Raw genomic sequence first — 14464 nt, 5'->3', positions numbered from 1 at the left:
CGCTGAGTCTACTACTCAGGCCATGGTTGGACAACAGATGTCCCTAAAGTCTCTCGTTAACATGATTTTTGGCAACGGAATTGCTTTCAGTTACTTGCTGGCTGAAAAAGGAGATGTTTGTACCGCAATAAAAAGCCTTCTACTGCCCCTGGATCAACTTCCCATTGTGTAGAAACTCAAATATGAGAGATTAGCAAACAGGCTACTGGCTAGAACAGTTTGGTACCTCATCAGTTACATGCTTTGACTTAGAAGGTTCTGGTTGGATTGGCTCATGGGGACCCTGGCTAAGAGTTGATGTCAGCCTCTTGGCATTATTCTATTCACAGTCAGCATTATCATCTCTCTGGGGGCACTGAGTTCTCTCCGAGATCGTCCATGCATGTTTGCAGCCATCAGCACCTTGGATAGTCTCCCTACGCTTGGAGGAACAAGAAACAAGACGCACAACAGGGACACCTGGGTGGCTCAGTGTGTCTTCCTTTGGTTCAGGTAATGTTCCCCGCTCAGCAGGGAGCCTGCTTCTCCCTCTCCTCCATGCTAGTGCGCTCTCTTGCTATCTCTGTTGCTGTCTCTCTCTCCCAAATAAATAAATTTTTTTTTCCAAATAAATAAATTAAAATAAGAAAAGACGCACAACAGACAAATGGCCAAAGCAATTCTCCGATGGATTTGACATCCTAACCACGAATCTCACATTACGGTAGAACAATTTAACTCTGATGGTGACCGAGAGTGGTACCGGTACTGAATTTGCGGTCCATCTATTACCATGCAAGGATGACCGAATGGAAGTAATTGTTAAATTAATTCAACAAGGAGGCCATTAGACAGAGGTGCCTCTCGCCCTTGGCACCTATATAAGCAAACCCAGATCTAAGCCTGTAACTACCTCAAGGTCACCAAAGTGTGACCTAAAGGCAACCAATTGCCATCAGCCACCAGGAGTTCAAGCTATAGCCAATCAATACCTTCCTTACTTTGCTTCCGACTCTTCTCTATTAGTCTTTCTCCAGCTCCCGTTGACAGAGTGCTTCTAACCACTCTGGTTTGGCGCTGCCCCGCTTGAATCGATTTTGTGTAAACAAATTCCTAAAATTTTAATATGCCTCAGTTTATCTTTTCCCAGACTTCATTGTGTCTCCACCCTCCAAATCTATGTCGTCTTTTATATTCCTGCCCCCCCTCAACCCGAGGCTTGGGAGTGAGCCTGGTCTTTCTCTGATCAGCACATTGAACCCTGCTCCATGTCCTGTGGATTCTACCCTCTCGTTGGCTCAATCTAGGACTGTGGCTAGCTTCGAAGGGGGTCTTTGTTAAAAATTAGTGAAAAGGGCCCCTTTGGGGCTTGTGAATTAGGGAAGGATGCCCCCTCTGAGCGGAAGCAGCTTTCAGGTGCATGATTGCTTTACGCATTGCTCCTTGGTGAGAAGAGGTATCCACTCCTCTTGGGAGACAGCGGGGTGCATGACTCAGCCCCGGGCACAGGTGACATTTCGCCCCCAGATTGCCCCCTGTGTGCTGGGAAGATGGCACACACATCCTGCGGCCCCACTTGAACCTTTTGCTTCTCCTCCGCTGCCTTCATGTTACTTGCACTGCGGTCTGTGGACTGCTTGCCAGTGTCCCCTCTGTGGACTGCTTGCCAGTGTCCCCATCTTTCCCTCCTCGCTCCCTCCCTCGTGTTCTCAGGCTGCCTCCAGAACGCCTTGCACACAGGCTCCAGGCACTCCTCATGCCTTCAGGACAAATGCAGACTCTCAGCTTCCCACCCAAGGCCCTGGCCCTGCTCATTCCTATTTCCTCTTCTGTCTCTCCCACTGGAAACCCTCCACCCCAGGCACTTCCCTGGCCTTGGCTAGGAAAGCCCTAGCTCCTTTCTCCTCCCGGCAACCTGGTCGAAGCCCTTCAAGACTTGTCTTAGCATCTTCCCTAGAAATCTCCTCCGATTGGGTGGCCTCCCTCTCGGCTCTTATCACACTGTACTGCAGTCGAGCCTGGCTAACCATCAGGCACTGAGGACATAGTGCCTAGAACCTACGATAGCTATAGGGGCTCATGGAAACATTTGAATTTACTTTAAAATCAGAAGAGAAAAAAGTGACATTCGAGGCTTAAAGAAGAGGCATTATCTTTCCTCACATCAGAGAAAATAAAGAAGTTTGAAGGGCCCACAAAAATCTATTAAATCTTTTTTTTTTTTTTTTTTTTTTTTAAACTAGAGGAAGATACACATGGAGCCCAAAGTCCATAGGTCCCATGAAAAGTCGCAGTGTGGTCGTGGTTACTACTGCTTGCCCATCTTGCAGGAGACCCCACAAGGGAAGATCTGCTCCAAAGGGCGGATGAAACATTCCCACCCCCTCCCAGGCTGTGTTAGGTAATTTTTTTCGGTGATGAGAACAAAGCTTTATCTTCACAGGGTGGCTGTGAGCATCAGTTGGCGAGAATGCTTCAGGACTACAGAGCTGGGAGCCATTTCTGGAGCCGAGCTGGATGTAGACAAGGAGAGAAGCACCACGCATTAAAAAAATGGCTCCGGGTGGCTTTGATACTTTTTTTTGGTGACAAATAAAATGATCCTACTTAAGGGCGCCTGGCTGGCTCATGGGTAGAGCAGCTCTTGATGTGGGGGATGTGAGTTCGAGCCCCACGTTGGGTGTGGAGATTACTTAAAAATAAAATCTTTAAAAAAATATCCTATTTATACTGATAGAGAACCAGCAGGACACATAGCCAGAGTGTTGCACAATGGCCAGTCCTGGTCATGGGTTACCTTTGTGATTTTTTTTTTTTTTTTTTAAACCCAGACTTAGGAGCATTTGAAGGTCAGGTCTGTATCTCATTTTCCCTTTATGGCCCGGGATCGGCACAAGTGAAGGACATAATGAACCAAGGAATCCCCCATCTCATAGCACTGTCTGTCATCACCATCAGGGTCCCAGAGTTCCAAGAGGCTGCAAACAGCGCAGCTGCAACCTGAAAGCAAGGCCAGCGGTGCAGAGAACAGAGCTGGAGGGCCGGGACTCAGTTTACCCAAGGAGGTATCTCGCGGGTCATCATGGGGACAACATCTCCAAGTGGTGACAGACACCTTCAAGTACTTAAGAAATTTTAGCTCTGGGCCACTCTTCACGAACGCTTAGGGGATAGGCTTCCTGTGTTCCAAGTAATTTAATATTTCCCATGGCTCCCGAAGGGCTGGAATTGTTTCCTTTTTATAAGCCGTTGGTGCCTGTTAAGTCATAAACAGTATCAGTCTTGTCTGTCTCCTTCACCGCCCAGCGTCTACAAGCGTGTTGGCACACAGTAGGTGCTGGATGGGCGAACGAGTCTGTCCAGGGTGACTTCTTTGACGGATCTCTGGGTACCTCCCCAGGGAAAAGCATAAAACCCACCTCGAGATAATAAGACCCTGCATGGCCTCCGCACCCTGTAATTTGGATCTCTAGGAATCGCCTTTGTTGTGGGCGACCAACCACAGGCAAAGCGAGCACCTGCTCCTCCAGCCGGTCCTCGCGGAAAGACCCGCGCCCCCCGCTGCTTCTCGGGATCCCTTCTCTCCGCTTCCTGGGAGCTGGGGGCCCCAAGGCATCCCGGGGCTTGCGGCCAGGGTGCGTCCCAGCGCTTCGCAGCCGCGGTGGCGCGCGTCCCGAGGTGCTCGACACCCCGCCCGGGGTCAGCGTTCTTCGCCTCCTCGGGCCGGGCGGGGGTTTGGGGGGCGCGTCAAGGGCTTCGTCTGGCACCCCCAGGCCTCCGGGGGCCGGAGCCTGAGTCACCTCGGCGCACGCCCTCTCTTCCCGGCTTTCAGTCTGGGGCCCCCTCGGTTCCGCAGCGTCGAGCCCCGGCGCAGCCGGCTTTCCCCGAGTCTACAGCGCGCCCCCTCTTCCCGGCCCGAGTCTGTGCAGCTGCGGCCCCCGCCCCCGCCGGCTCTCGGCGAGCTTCGCCCGTCCGCCCCTCCCATGGAGGAGCCCGAACTCCCGGCGCTCCCGGGCGGCTCCCGCGGGAGGGGGCGCGGCCGCCCCCGCGGCTCCACCCTCTCGGCGGGGCCGCGGCCATCTGGGGCCCCTGCCAGTCGCGTCCGTTCTGGGGCCCGCGCCGAGCTCGCGCGGGAGGAGGCAGCCCCGGCGGAGACCCTGGGCCTCCCACCGGGCGGTCTCCGGCCGGCACGGGTGCGGGGAGCCAGGCGCTGAGATGCCCCGAGGGGGCAGTGGCTGCGAGCCGAGCCCGGGTGGAAGCGCGTCGCAGCGGACGCGGGCGCCCCTCGCCACTTCAGTGACCCTTCAGGAGCCGGGACCGGAGCCCCGGAGGCGGCGGTACGGGCCCGCGAGGGCGGCGAGGTCTGTGCTCCCAACGTCCCGGGCGGGCGCCGGCTGCGAAGCCTCGGGCCAGCTCGTCGCCTCCCGCCTCTCCCCTCCAGCCCCCCGCGAGCTGGCAGGAGGAAATAGCGCGCGGCCCCTTTAAATTTACCCAGGAGCCCTTAAAGGAGCCCCAGGGGCCCCAGACAGGAGTCCCCACCCCGGTCCAGCCCGCGCCGCCGAGCGAGCAGCCAGCCGTCCGTGCGGCCAGCCGCCCGGTGCATGCGCCCCGCGCCCCGGGGCCCCGAGCACCGAGCGCCCCGCGCGGGCCGCCGCCGGCCCCGCGGCCCCGCGCCCCGCCGCCCCGGGGCCCCGCTCCGCAGCGCAGCGCATGGAGCCCGGCGGGGACCACCGGAGCCGGAGCGGCGGCGGCAGGGGCGGCCCCGGGCCAACAGCGGCCTCCGCACGGGGCCGACGGCTGCCGCCCGCCGGATCGAGCGGCGGCGCGGAACCCGAGGAGGACGACGGCGGTAAGAGCTGGGGCCGGCGGCTCGGGCGGGGGCCCCGGCATGGGGGGAGGGGAGGGCTGCGGCTCCGGGCTCCGGGCCCCTCTCCGCCGCCGAACAAAGGGGGGGACGCGGGCAGGGCGGCCGGGGGCGCCACCTGGCGGGCGCGGATCGCGCCTGCAGGGCCAGCAGGGGAGCCCCCCGCCCAGCTACCGGGGTCCGCCTGCGGGGCTCGGGCGGATTCCCTCCCCTTTAAAGGGCCCCGCGGCCCCCGCCTTCAAGGCCAGGCCTAGGGGTCTCCAAAGGGCCCGGCCCGGCGCCACCGGGCGCGCGCTCTGGGATGTTGGACTTGCGCCCCCGCCCCTTTCTCTTTCAGACTCCCAGGTGGTCTCCCTTATCCGGCTTGTCTCTTAAAAGTCTGCCCAGACTGGGGGGTCCCTTTCGGGAGGCTTCCCCCAGAGGAGCTGAGCTGGGAACTCCGCTGCTTTAAGTCGGGCTGCTCCTCCCCTCCCGTGGCCTTGCTTACAGACAGGAAACCTTTTTCTCCAACACCCCCCACCCCGCCCCAACGTTCTTTCTAGGAAAGCGCTGGCTGGAGCCTCGGGGGGCCCACCGCTACCTTAACCCACCGCGGGTAGTTTTTAAAGGGATGGGCTCCCTCACAAAGGCAGATACCCCCTCCTGTCCGCGCGTTATCGCCTCCCTTTTTTAAAGAAAATTTTGCCACAATTTGTCAGCTATAGTAGGACCAGCCCGTCCTCCCCGCTCGCCCTCCGAGGACGCTGTGGTTCTTCATTCCCCTGCTGCCGGGTCCCCGCCTGAAGACCCGTGACGGTTCAGTCCGGGCTAGGGAGACTGCCCTAATCTCGAAGCTCCCCTCCCAGAAACTCCCCATCCTCTTTTGTTTTTAAAGAATCTCAGCTCCTCCCCTTTTTTTGGGCTCTTAAAGGGCCAATCCACCTTAGACAGGCTTAGATCCGGCGCTGGAAGGATGCTTGGAGACCAGCTAGCTCTCCGGTGCCTTTTCAGACAAAGAGGCTGAGGCCCAGAGAGCCACATGACCTATCAAAGATCACAGAGCAAGTTACCAGTGAAACCATACTGGAACCGAGGTCTCTGACTTTGAAGCCAGTGCTTTTTTCTTTGGATCTACTTAAATCAAAACAAACAAAAAACCCACAATGGTGACAGGAGTCCTCTCTGGTCCTGTCTTTTGTTTCTCTGACCCTGAGATTCTCCAGTGGGAGCATGACCACACTTGTCCATTCAGCTTATGTGGCCAGGAAACCCTTTTCTAAATAAAACAGAGTCCAAACTGCAGGGAAGGTCGGGACTGCTTGGGGGTGTCTGCCTGTTTGGCAAAAGGGCACACCGCTGGCTTAGTGTGCTGTGCTTGGGCCTCTCCAGTGCCTGCCCCCTGATTGCTGGGCAGTGGCTGGTTCTCTGCAAGAGCAAAAAATAAATCCCCAGAAAGACTTAATGGGCTTCGGTGGGTGGTGGCCACTCCCTTCCGTTGAGCCATCCCCTTGCAGGGTCATTGGCTCTCCCTAGAGTCTAGGGACGCCAGGGTCCTAGAAACTCCTGTCCCTGGAGGTGTTGACAGCTTTGTCTTGGGGATCCCTCCCCTCTCAGGGGTGCCTGTATTTGGGAAACTGGCCATGCTTAGCCCCCCCAAAGGGAACTCTCAGAAGGCTGCCTTTGAGGCATTATTGGAAAAAGGGAGAAGATGTTTGGGTGGGGCCCTCCTGGCTGGGGCCTCAGACGGGTGGGTCCTGTGTGCAGCCCTGGATGCAGACAGATGCCCCCTTTGTTCTGCCACTGCCCGCTCTGCTCCATAACCGCCCCGGCCTGCTGCTCTCCTGGCTTTTCCCTCACAGCCTGCCGCCAGAAAGGGGGCCATACAGAGCTGGCTGCCGCCTTGGCCTTCACTTTATTTTTTAAAAAGTCAGAGCTAGACCCTTGGCAGTGCCCTGCATCCTTTTGTTCTTGGTCCTCTTTTAAAGGGTCCTCACGCTTTGTAAAGGGCCAATGTTTTGACTCCGGGGCTCTCCCATATCCCTCTTATTGCTGCTGCCATCCTTTTCCTGCCCCCCCTCACCAAACGACCCCTCCCCCACCCCCCTTTCTCTGCAGAATCCCCGCCCTGGGTTCATTTCCTGGATATCAGGCATTGAAAAACTGTCTCCCTTTCCCCCCTCTCCTTTAGGGCAAGATCTTCAGCTGGATGGGGGTGCCTTGGGGTCCTGGGGGAGCGCCCCCCTGCCCTCCTCCAGGGCCAGGGGCCCGGCATCTTCAGGCAGGAAATACTCAGACCACTGTGAGGCCCGGGCCTCGAGGCCTGGAAAGAGCCGCATCCCCGGCCGTGACCACCGGCGCTACTACCACGACCACTGGCGGCTGGAGTACCTGATGGACTTCAACCCTGCCCGGCACGGCATGGTGTGCATGGTGTGCGGCAGCTCCCTGGCCACGCTCAAGCTCAGCACCATCAAACGGCACATCCGCCAGAAGCACCCCTACTCCCTGCATTGGAGTCCCCGGGAGAAGGAAGTCATCAGCAACAGCTGGGATGCCCACTTGGGGCTGGGGGCCTGTGGAGAGTCCGAGGGCCTGGGGGCCCAGGGGGCCGAGGAGGAGGAGGAAGAGGAAGAGGAAGAGGAGGAGGAAGGGGCTAGCCTGCAAGCTTGCCCACCCAAGGGCCCAGGTAACACAGGACCTGGAGAGGCAGGGGCCTGGGTGGTGGGCGGGGCCCCCTAGGGCCAGCCCTGGCTTCTCAGGCAGCTAACTCACTTTCTGGAGTGAGTGTCAGTGGGGGTCTGTCCTTCTTGTACAGTATTGGGGGCGGGGCAGTGAGAGGAAGGGGTCTGCAGCATCTCTGATGGTCTTGGCCTTCTGTGGTTTTAGAAGGAGCAAGGAGAGTGGAGGTGGGGGCATTCGTGGGGCTGGGGGGGAAGGCTGGGAGTAGAGGGTGCTGGAAAGGTATGGCTTGACAGTGAAGTCCGGGGAAGGGGCTAGAATCTGGGTGTCAGGGCAGAGCGGGTAGAGTTTCCGGTCTGTGTGCAAGGCAGGAGCTGGAGGAGTTCAGGCCTCAGGAGAGAGGAAGAGCAGGGCCAAGGTCAGGCTGGGGGCTCAGAGTCTAGAGTGAGGGACAGGCTAGTGGAGGACCTGGCTGTGGCGGTGGGGGGTGGGGCACTCCCTGGAGGGCCAGCATCTCAGTTCCTTCCCTCCCTCCAACCCTTTCAGGCAAAGCCCCAGCTGGTGAGGGCAGCCGATGCCAGCGGCGAGGGGGCCCAGTGGCACCCCGGGCTCGGCGTCGGCGCCTCTCAGCCTCCCGGAGGGCCGGGGGCAGCAGGGGGCTGGGGGCCCGGCGGCTGGAGCGGAGGCTGAAGGAGTCCCTGCAGAACTGGTTCCGGGCAGAGTGTCTCATGGACTATGACCCTCGGGGGAACCGGCTGGTGTGCATGGCCTGTGGCCAGGCACTGCCCAGCCTGCACCTGGACGACATCCGAGCCCACGTGCTGGAGGTGCACCCCAGCTCCTTGGGGCTCAGCGGCCCGCAGCGCAGCGCCCTGCTGCAAGCCTGGGGTGGCCAGCCCAAGACACTGTCTGAGCTCCCTCGGTCCCCACCAGGTGCGAGGCCCCTCCCAGGGCCGAGACCTCCCCCCCCCCCCATATTAGGGCTGCAAAGTGGGGGTCTGTGACCAAAACCGGGAGGGACTCCTGTCTACACCCACCCACCCCCAGACACAGACACATACATACACCCCACACCAGCTGGGGCCTCTAGATTGGGGCTGGGGTGAGGACCCCTCTGCGTGGGTAAGGGCAACCCTGCCACCAGGCTGAGCCCGTCTCCCTCACCCCTTCCCCAACAGACGATGACCTCGTCCCCCAGGACCTGACCAGAAAGAGCCGGGACCCCGCCCCCACTGCTGGAGCCCTCTCCTCTCAGGACCTCAGTCCCCCAGACGTAAAAAAGGAAGAGGCTGGCTGGGTCCCTGAGAGGCCCGGGCCCGCAGAGGAGGAGGAGGAGGAGGAGGGCGAGGGCGAGAGGGTGGGGGTCCGGGGCCGGTCGCCGCGGGGCCGGGACCACCGTCGCCGCTACCAGGAGCGCTGGCGGCTGGAGTACCTCATGGAGCTGGACGGCGGCCGCCGCGGCCTGGTGTGCATGGTGTGCGGGGGCGCGCTGGCCTCGCTCAAGATGAGCACCATCAAGCGGCACATCCGCCAGCGCCACCCGGGCTCCACGCGCCTCAGCGGGCCGGTCAGGGCCCTCATCGCCCAGGAGTGGAGCGAGAAGGCAGCTCACCTGCTGGCCCTGGGGCTGCCCCGCCCCGAGCCCCCCAGGGACCCTGCCGCCCCCCGCACAGCCGCAGCCTCCGAGGAGGGGGGTGGGGAAGAGGAGGAGGAGCCAGAGGAGGAGGAGTGGTGGGGTGAGCTGGCGCAGGGCCAGAGCAGGTGGCGCGGGAGAGTGGGCGCAGGGACCCGGGCCCGGCGGGGGCCGAGGGCTGGGAGTGCTTGGGTGGAAGCGGGTGGGGAGAGCGGAAGGCTGAAGGGCATATCGGGGAGGACGGGAACGGTGGGCCCAGGTGGGCGGCGGCGGGGCTGAGGCGCGAGACGCGGGCGGCTGGCCCTCTGCTGGCTCCAATGCGCTCCTTTGTCCCTTCCTAGGCGATGTCCCCCTTTCCCCAGGGGAGCCGTCGGACCGGCCCACCGAGGACGACGAGGATGACGAGGACGGCCAAGAGCCCGGAGGACTCGCCTTCCCGCCGCTGCCCCCGCCGCCGCCCCCGCCGCCGCCGCCGCCCCCGCCCCGCAGCCGAGAGCAGCGGCGGAACTACCAGCCGCGCTGGCGGGGCGAGTACCTGATGGACTACGACGGCAGCCGGCGCGGCCTGGTGTGCATGGTGTGCGGGGGCGCGCTGGCCACGCTCAAGGTCAGCACCATCAAGCGGCACATCCTGCAGGTGCACCCCTTCTCCATGGACTTCACGCCCGAGGAGCGCCAGACCATCCTGGAGGCCTACGAGGAGGCGGCGCTGCGCTGCTACGGCCACGAGGGCTTCGGGCCGCCGGCCCCGGCGCCGCGCGACGGCGGCGCGGACCTCAAAGCGGGCGCCGTCTGCCGGGCGTAGCGGGCTCGCGGGGCGGGCGGGGCTGGCGGGGCGGCTCCGTCCTGTGCTCCGCCGGCCCGCGGGCCCGGACACCCTGCTTCCCGCGACCCTAGCAGCCGGCGCCGCTGCCCCCGCCCCGCTGGCCGGGCCGGGCGGAGATAGGACTTGGGTGGGGTCGCGGGTTCCGCTCGCAGCCCGGGAGCCCCCCCCCCGGGCCCGTCGGTGCGCCGAGGAAAGCGCGGGGCCCCACGTTTCCCGAGAGGCCAGCGCGGCCGCCAAGCGTGTGCACGGAGGGCCTGCAGCCCCAGCCCGCGCCAGGCCCGTGGCGGGGGTGGGGGTGGGGTGGGGGCTGCCGACTGTCAGTATTAGGGCCCCGAGGGCTGGGTGGGGGTTGGTGGGGGGCAGGAGGGCCGCGCCGGCCGCGTCCGCTGGCCGGGGCCCAGCTCCCTGTAGCGTTGCACGCCGGCAGGCACGGCCCCCGGGTCGGGGGCGGCCACTCCCCGGCCCTCATTGGTATTCGCGGCCGCTCGTAGGCCGGGACTGCGGACGAGGGCCTCCAGCGGAGGGCGGGGCGGCGGGGCTCGGGAGCCCGCTCGGGGCGGGGAGGACGCTTGGACCGCCGGCGGGCGGGCGGCCAGAGGCGGGGGCGGAGCTGGGCCGGGGCCCCGGCAGCTGCGCCAGCCTTACGGGGGGGGGGGGGGGGCTCTGGGGACAGCGCGCCCCGCGGCCCCTTCCGGCTCCCCCGCTCCTGCCGCGTCCTCCTGGCCCCCGATGTCGTAAAGGGATTAGCACTTTTCTCCTTTGCTCCTCTCCTGCTCCGAAGACCTCCGTTTTCCCCTAAACCCAGTCGGGCGCTCCTGCTCTAGGGTCCCCGTTGGTCCGAGCCCGGGGCACTGGAGGTCCCGGCAGCTGGCGTTTTATTCCCGTCCCTTCCTTGTCCCCCTTCGTACACGGTGGACGTGCCACCCATTCTCAGTCCCCAAGGGCCTGGGGCCGGGCCTCGGCCTTCCTTTCTCTTCCCCGCGGCAGCGCCAGGCCCGGTGGGGCCGGGAAGGGGCCCCGCGATCTCCCAGGCAGGTCCGAGTGGGGCGTGTAGATTCATTCTCCTGTGGAGAACAGGTGGCCCCGAGATCAGGCCCTTTTTGCTCTTTGTATTTTATTTTGAAACTGTATTTAATGCTTTTATATGAAAGGGAGAGGGGCGGGGAGAGAGCTGTCCCAGTCACCCTTACGTGCAAATGTCTTATTTATTATACGTGTATCAGAGATAAGCTGTGAGGTGGTGGAGAAAGGAGGAAAGAGTGAGGACCGAGGTGGGGATGGGGGACCCCAAACATCCCGCACTAATGTGTGACTCTCCAGGCCTTTCTTGGAGTCTCTGGGCCTGTGTCTGCTCTTCACATGGCCAGGCCGGTTCTTTTGGTCTTACAGCCTGAAAGTGGGAACGTGGGACTTGCCGGGGAGGCCTGGAGGCAGAGGGGCCCCGGCACCCGGGGCCAGGGTCTCCCTCTGTGGGTGGGACCGCAGGACAGCAAAGAGGAAGCCCTTCCTCATCCAGCACCCCCGGGCCAGAGCCCAAGGTTCAAGTGCCTCAGGCCCAGTCCCCTTGACTCGTCCTGATTGGGAATTGGATTTTATACCATGGATTTTATAGCATTTTTATATAATTCAAGATTGTCAGAGTCTGAATGACCTTGGAGATCCACCAGTCCCCGCCCCCTCGACCCCTTCCGCAGACAGGTAGTGAAGTTCGGAAAGTGAAATGATCACACACAGCCAGGTAGGAACAGTATAGAAATAGAATAAAAAGCTCAACTCCCAACTCAGTGTTGTTTGCACTACACCCCTCGGCCTTCCAATCTCTGGTCAATTAAGGTTTCTTTTCCCATGGGGCCTGCCAAAGGGTGGGACCGGGAGCCACAGGCCGTTAGAGCGGGGTGGCCTCCGGGGATGGCGAAGACATGCATGGCTCCCTGGGACCGGTGTCGTCTAGGGCAGCTCTGGCCGCCTCCGACTTAAGCTCCAGGTTTCCGGCAGCCGCCTCCTCCCTCGGAAGTCCAGGAGCGCGGCTGACGGCCCCTGTCCTGCGGCCTCCCCAGGAGGGCAAGGGCTCTGGCGTTGTGTTCTGTTCTAGGTGCCCCAGGGACTCAGGAAGTACTGCGCGAGCTGTCAGTTGGCTGAGAAGTGAATTCCGTGTTTGAACCTCCAGGGGTTGTGAGTCAGTATTAAGAGCTTGAGAGCAGGGATTACAGATGGCACCGGGCGGGGCACTGCCATTCTTTTCTTTTTCCTCATGCATGTTGTTTTCAGATCCAGAATGAGTATTTTACCACTTTTGCGACTCTGCCTGTTCCAAAACAGGAGGCAGATTGGGGTGACCTCTTCTGGTTACCCAAGCCCACCAACGTTCAGGTAAGCCAGGACAGAGAGCTGGTCAGGAAGGGCTTTTCCGCTGGACAGGCAGGGACGGAAGCCTTAAGACAGGAATGAGGGTCTTCATTGAGAGGCAGCCCCAGGCACCCCAGGGGCTTCTCCAAGTGTGGCCATTGGACCCGTAGCATCACATTATGAACCTACTAGAAACACATATCCTTGGGCCCCGTCTTGAATCAGAAATGGCAGCACCCAGCAGTCCTTTTGGATAAGCCCTCCAGTGCTCACGAAGCTGAAGATCTGAGCAGGTGTGGGCCCAGTGCCACTGTAGGGGTTCCTGCTTAGACCCTACCGCCTCTTGGGGTGGGAGTGGGGGGGTCAGGTCGTCCTCTCTCTGTGCCTCCTCCTTGCCTCGGGAGTCTGACATGAACAGGTGAAGTTTCTTCATGAATTTTTTGTTAATGGTATGCTTGCTATTATGGCCAATATGTAAATGTTACTCTGAATCCATATTTATACGCCACGTTAGTGACATTACTCGAACATTGCTTGTATGTGTATTTGTGAAGTTGTTGGCTTCAGTTATTTTTTAAAGAAAAATTTCAGCCTAAGTTTTCTAAGAGGTATGTTGAATAAATTTTTAAAATCCAGCTTAAGGGTCATGGCAGCCTTAGTTTTGGGGAAGACTAAATCTGAAGGAATAAGGTTCTGATGTATGTGGTCTCCACTTTCCATGGTGACGGACTCTGACGTCTAGGCTGCTTCACGCTGCGGGCGGGCGACCCTCTGAGGTTGGTGTGAGGCTGAACTGGGACAGCAGACCCGCCGGCCCCTTCCACTCCTCACCCTCTTTCTCCTAAGGTCACCTCTTAAGAGGGTCTCTGGGATCTTTCAGAAACCAAACACAACAGCTTTGCTCTACTATGGAAATTCGGCAATCTTGGGAATCATTACCAGCCTCAACTATGAGCTAATTTTTAAAGCCTCACAAGTGGAGTGGGGATGGAGGCTGGTGGAAGCCTGGTTCTTACTTTACCCAAACTGTATGTATAAAGAATAAAGGTAGCAGAACGACACCACAGTCACTGTGTTTTTTTTTCTTTTTTCTTTTTTATTAATACCACATCAATTTGCAGTTTACAGGAACCAAGATTCAAGTTCCTTAGGTGCTACTGTATTTTCATGTTGCACGTACATACACGCACATTTTCATTAGTAATAGTTCATCTATAGGTTTTCCTTAAAAAAAAAAAAACAAAAAAAAAAAACCCACGAAACTCCTGTGTGGCACAAAGATCTGTCCAATTACCTAAACACAGCAGTAAAACAACAGAAGAGCTAGGTGTGGAGGCTTCCAGTGCAGAAAAGGGTCCTCTGGAGGGGAAGCCCAAAAAGCTGATCAGAGCACTGTCTTTCTGGGAGGGCATAAGACAGGATGCAGAATGTGTTTCCAACTGAAATCAGCTTAAAACTGAAAAAGGAAAGGGGGCTAAGTAAATAGGAAAATGGAGTAAGGCAAGGGTACCTTTTACCCATCTAAATGCTGAAGTAACTTTTCCAAAACAGTAGAAAGAAAACTTCCACTACCTTCTAGAGAGTTGTAGTGCTTTGGGACCGTCAAAGACTGTAGCCCTTACTTTAAAGTCACCAACGCACGTTCCCTCTGGACTATCAGGACTAGGAGTTTTACAACCTGAAGGAACTCTCACAGATGACTTCTTTCAAGTTGACTGAATTTTCACTTTGGAAGAAGCCTCAGCAGGAATCAGATTCCTGACGGCCCTCCATCTGATGTCCGTCTGGGTTGTTCTGTGGATCTTTCAATCGTACACAGAGCCCCATCGACACAATCTGCTCCTGCCTGGTCGCCCTCACCTAAAACTTCTTGGAAAACTCTCTCAAAAGAAGCACCTTGGGCCAAGACAGGTGCTGAGACATTTCATGTGCCTGAAGATGAAAGGAACCCTCAACACGGGACACACACCCAGAAGCTAGCCTCAAAGTGAAAACTCCGTATGAACCACAGAACACACTTTCTTACACTAATTTGTGGTCTCTTAACCACAGACACACACAGTCTCCTCTCAAGCCAGCTTGGCTTTGGTCCTTAGGGTACAGTGATGAGCACAGGTTAAAGATGTAGCATGTGAAGGAGGAAGCTGTGGAGAAAGGA

General features: G+C 59.3%; 1 protein-coding gene across 1 annotated transcript; it reads left to right on the top strand.

Moving 5' to 3' along the window:
- The first annotated feature begins 4601 nt into the window (after nt 1–4601).
- On the top strand, nt 4602–13372 carry ZFTA (zinc finger translocation associated). Its single transcript, XM_059145302.1, has 5 exons — nt 4602–4828; nt 7011–7508; nt 8048–8434; nt 8680–9237; nt 9476–13372. The coding sequence occupies exons 1-5, from the start codon at nt 4690–4692 to the stop codon at nt 9937–9939; spliced, it is 2046 nt and encodes a 681-aa protein (XP_059001285.1). The 5' UTR covers nt 4602–4689; the 3' UTR covers nt 9940–13372.
- The last annotated feature ends 1092 nt before the right edge of the window (nt 13373–14464 follow it).

Source organism: Mustela lutreola, chromosome 1 (assembly GCF_030435805.1).
Source record: "Mustela lutreola isolate mMusLut2 chromosome 1, mMusLut2.pri, whole genome shotgun sequence".
In the NCBI taxonomy this organism is placed as follows: domain Eukaryota; kingdom Metazoa; phylum Chordata; class Mammalia; order Carnivora; family Mustelidae; genus Mustela; species Mustela lutreola.
Note: the sequence above shows the minus strand (reverse complement) of the source record. Positions and strands in the feature narration are given on the sequence as shown.

Coding starts and splice junctions, on each gene's coding strand:
- ZFTA (XM_059145302.1), top strand. CDS start 4,690: ATGGAGCCCGGCGGGGACCACCGGAGCCGGAGCGGCGGCGGCAGGGGC. Junction 8,435..8,679: donor GCTCCCTCGGTCCCCACCAG/GTGCGAGGCCCC, acceptor CTTCCCCAACAG/ACGATGACCTCGTCCCCCAG. Junction 9,238..9,475: donor AGAGGAGGAGGAGTGGTGGG/GTGAGCTGGCGC, acceptor GTCCCTTCCTAG/GCGATGTCCCCCTTTCCCCA.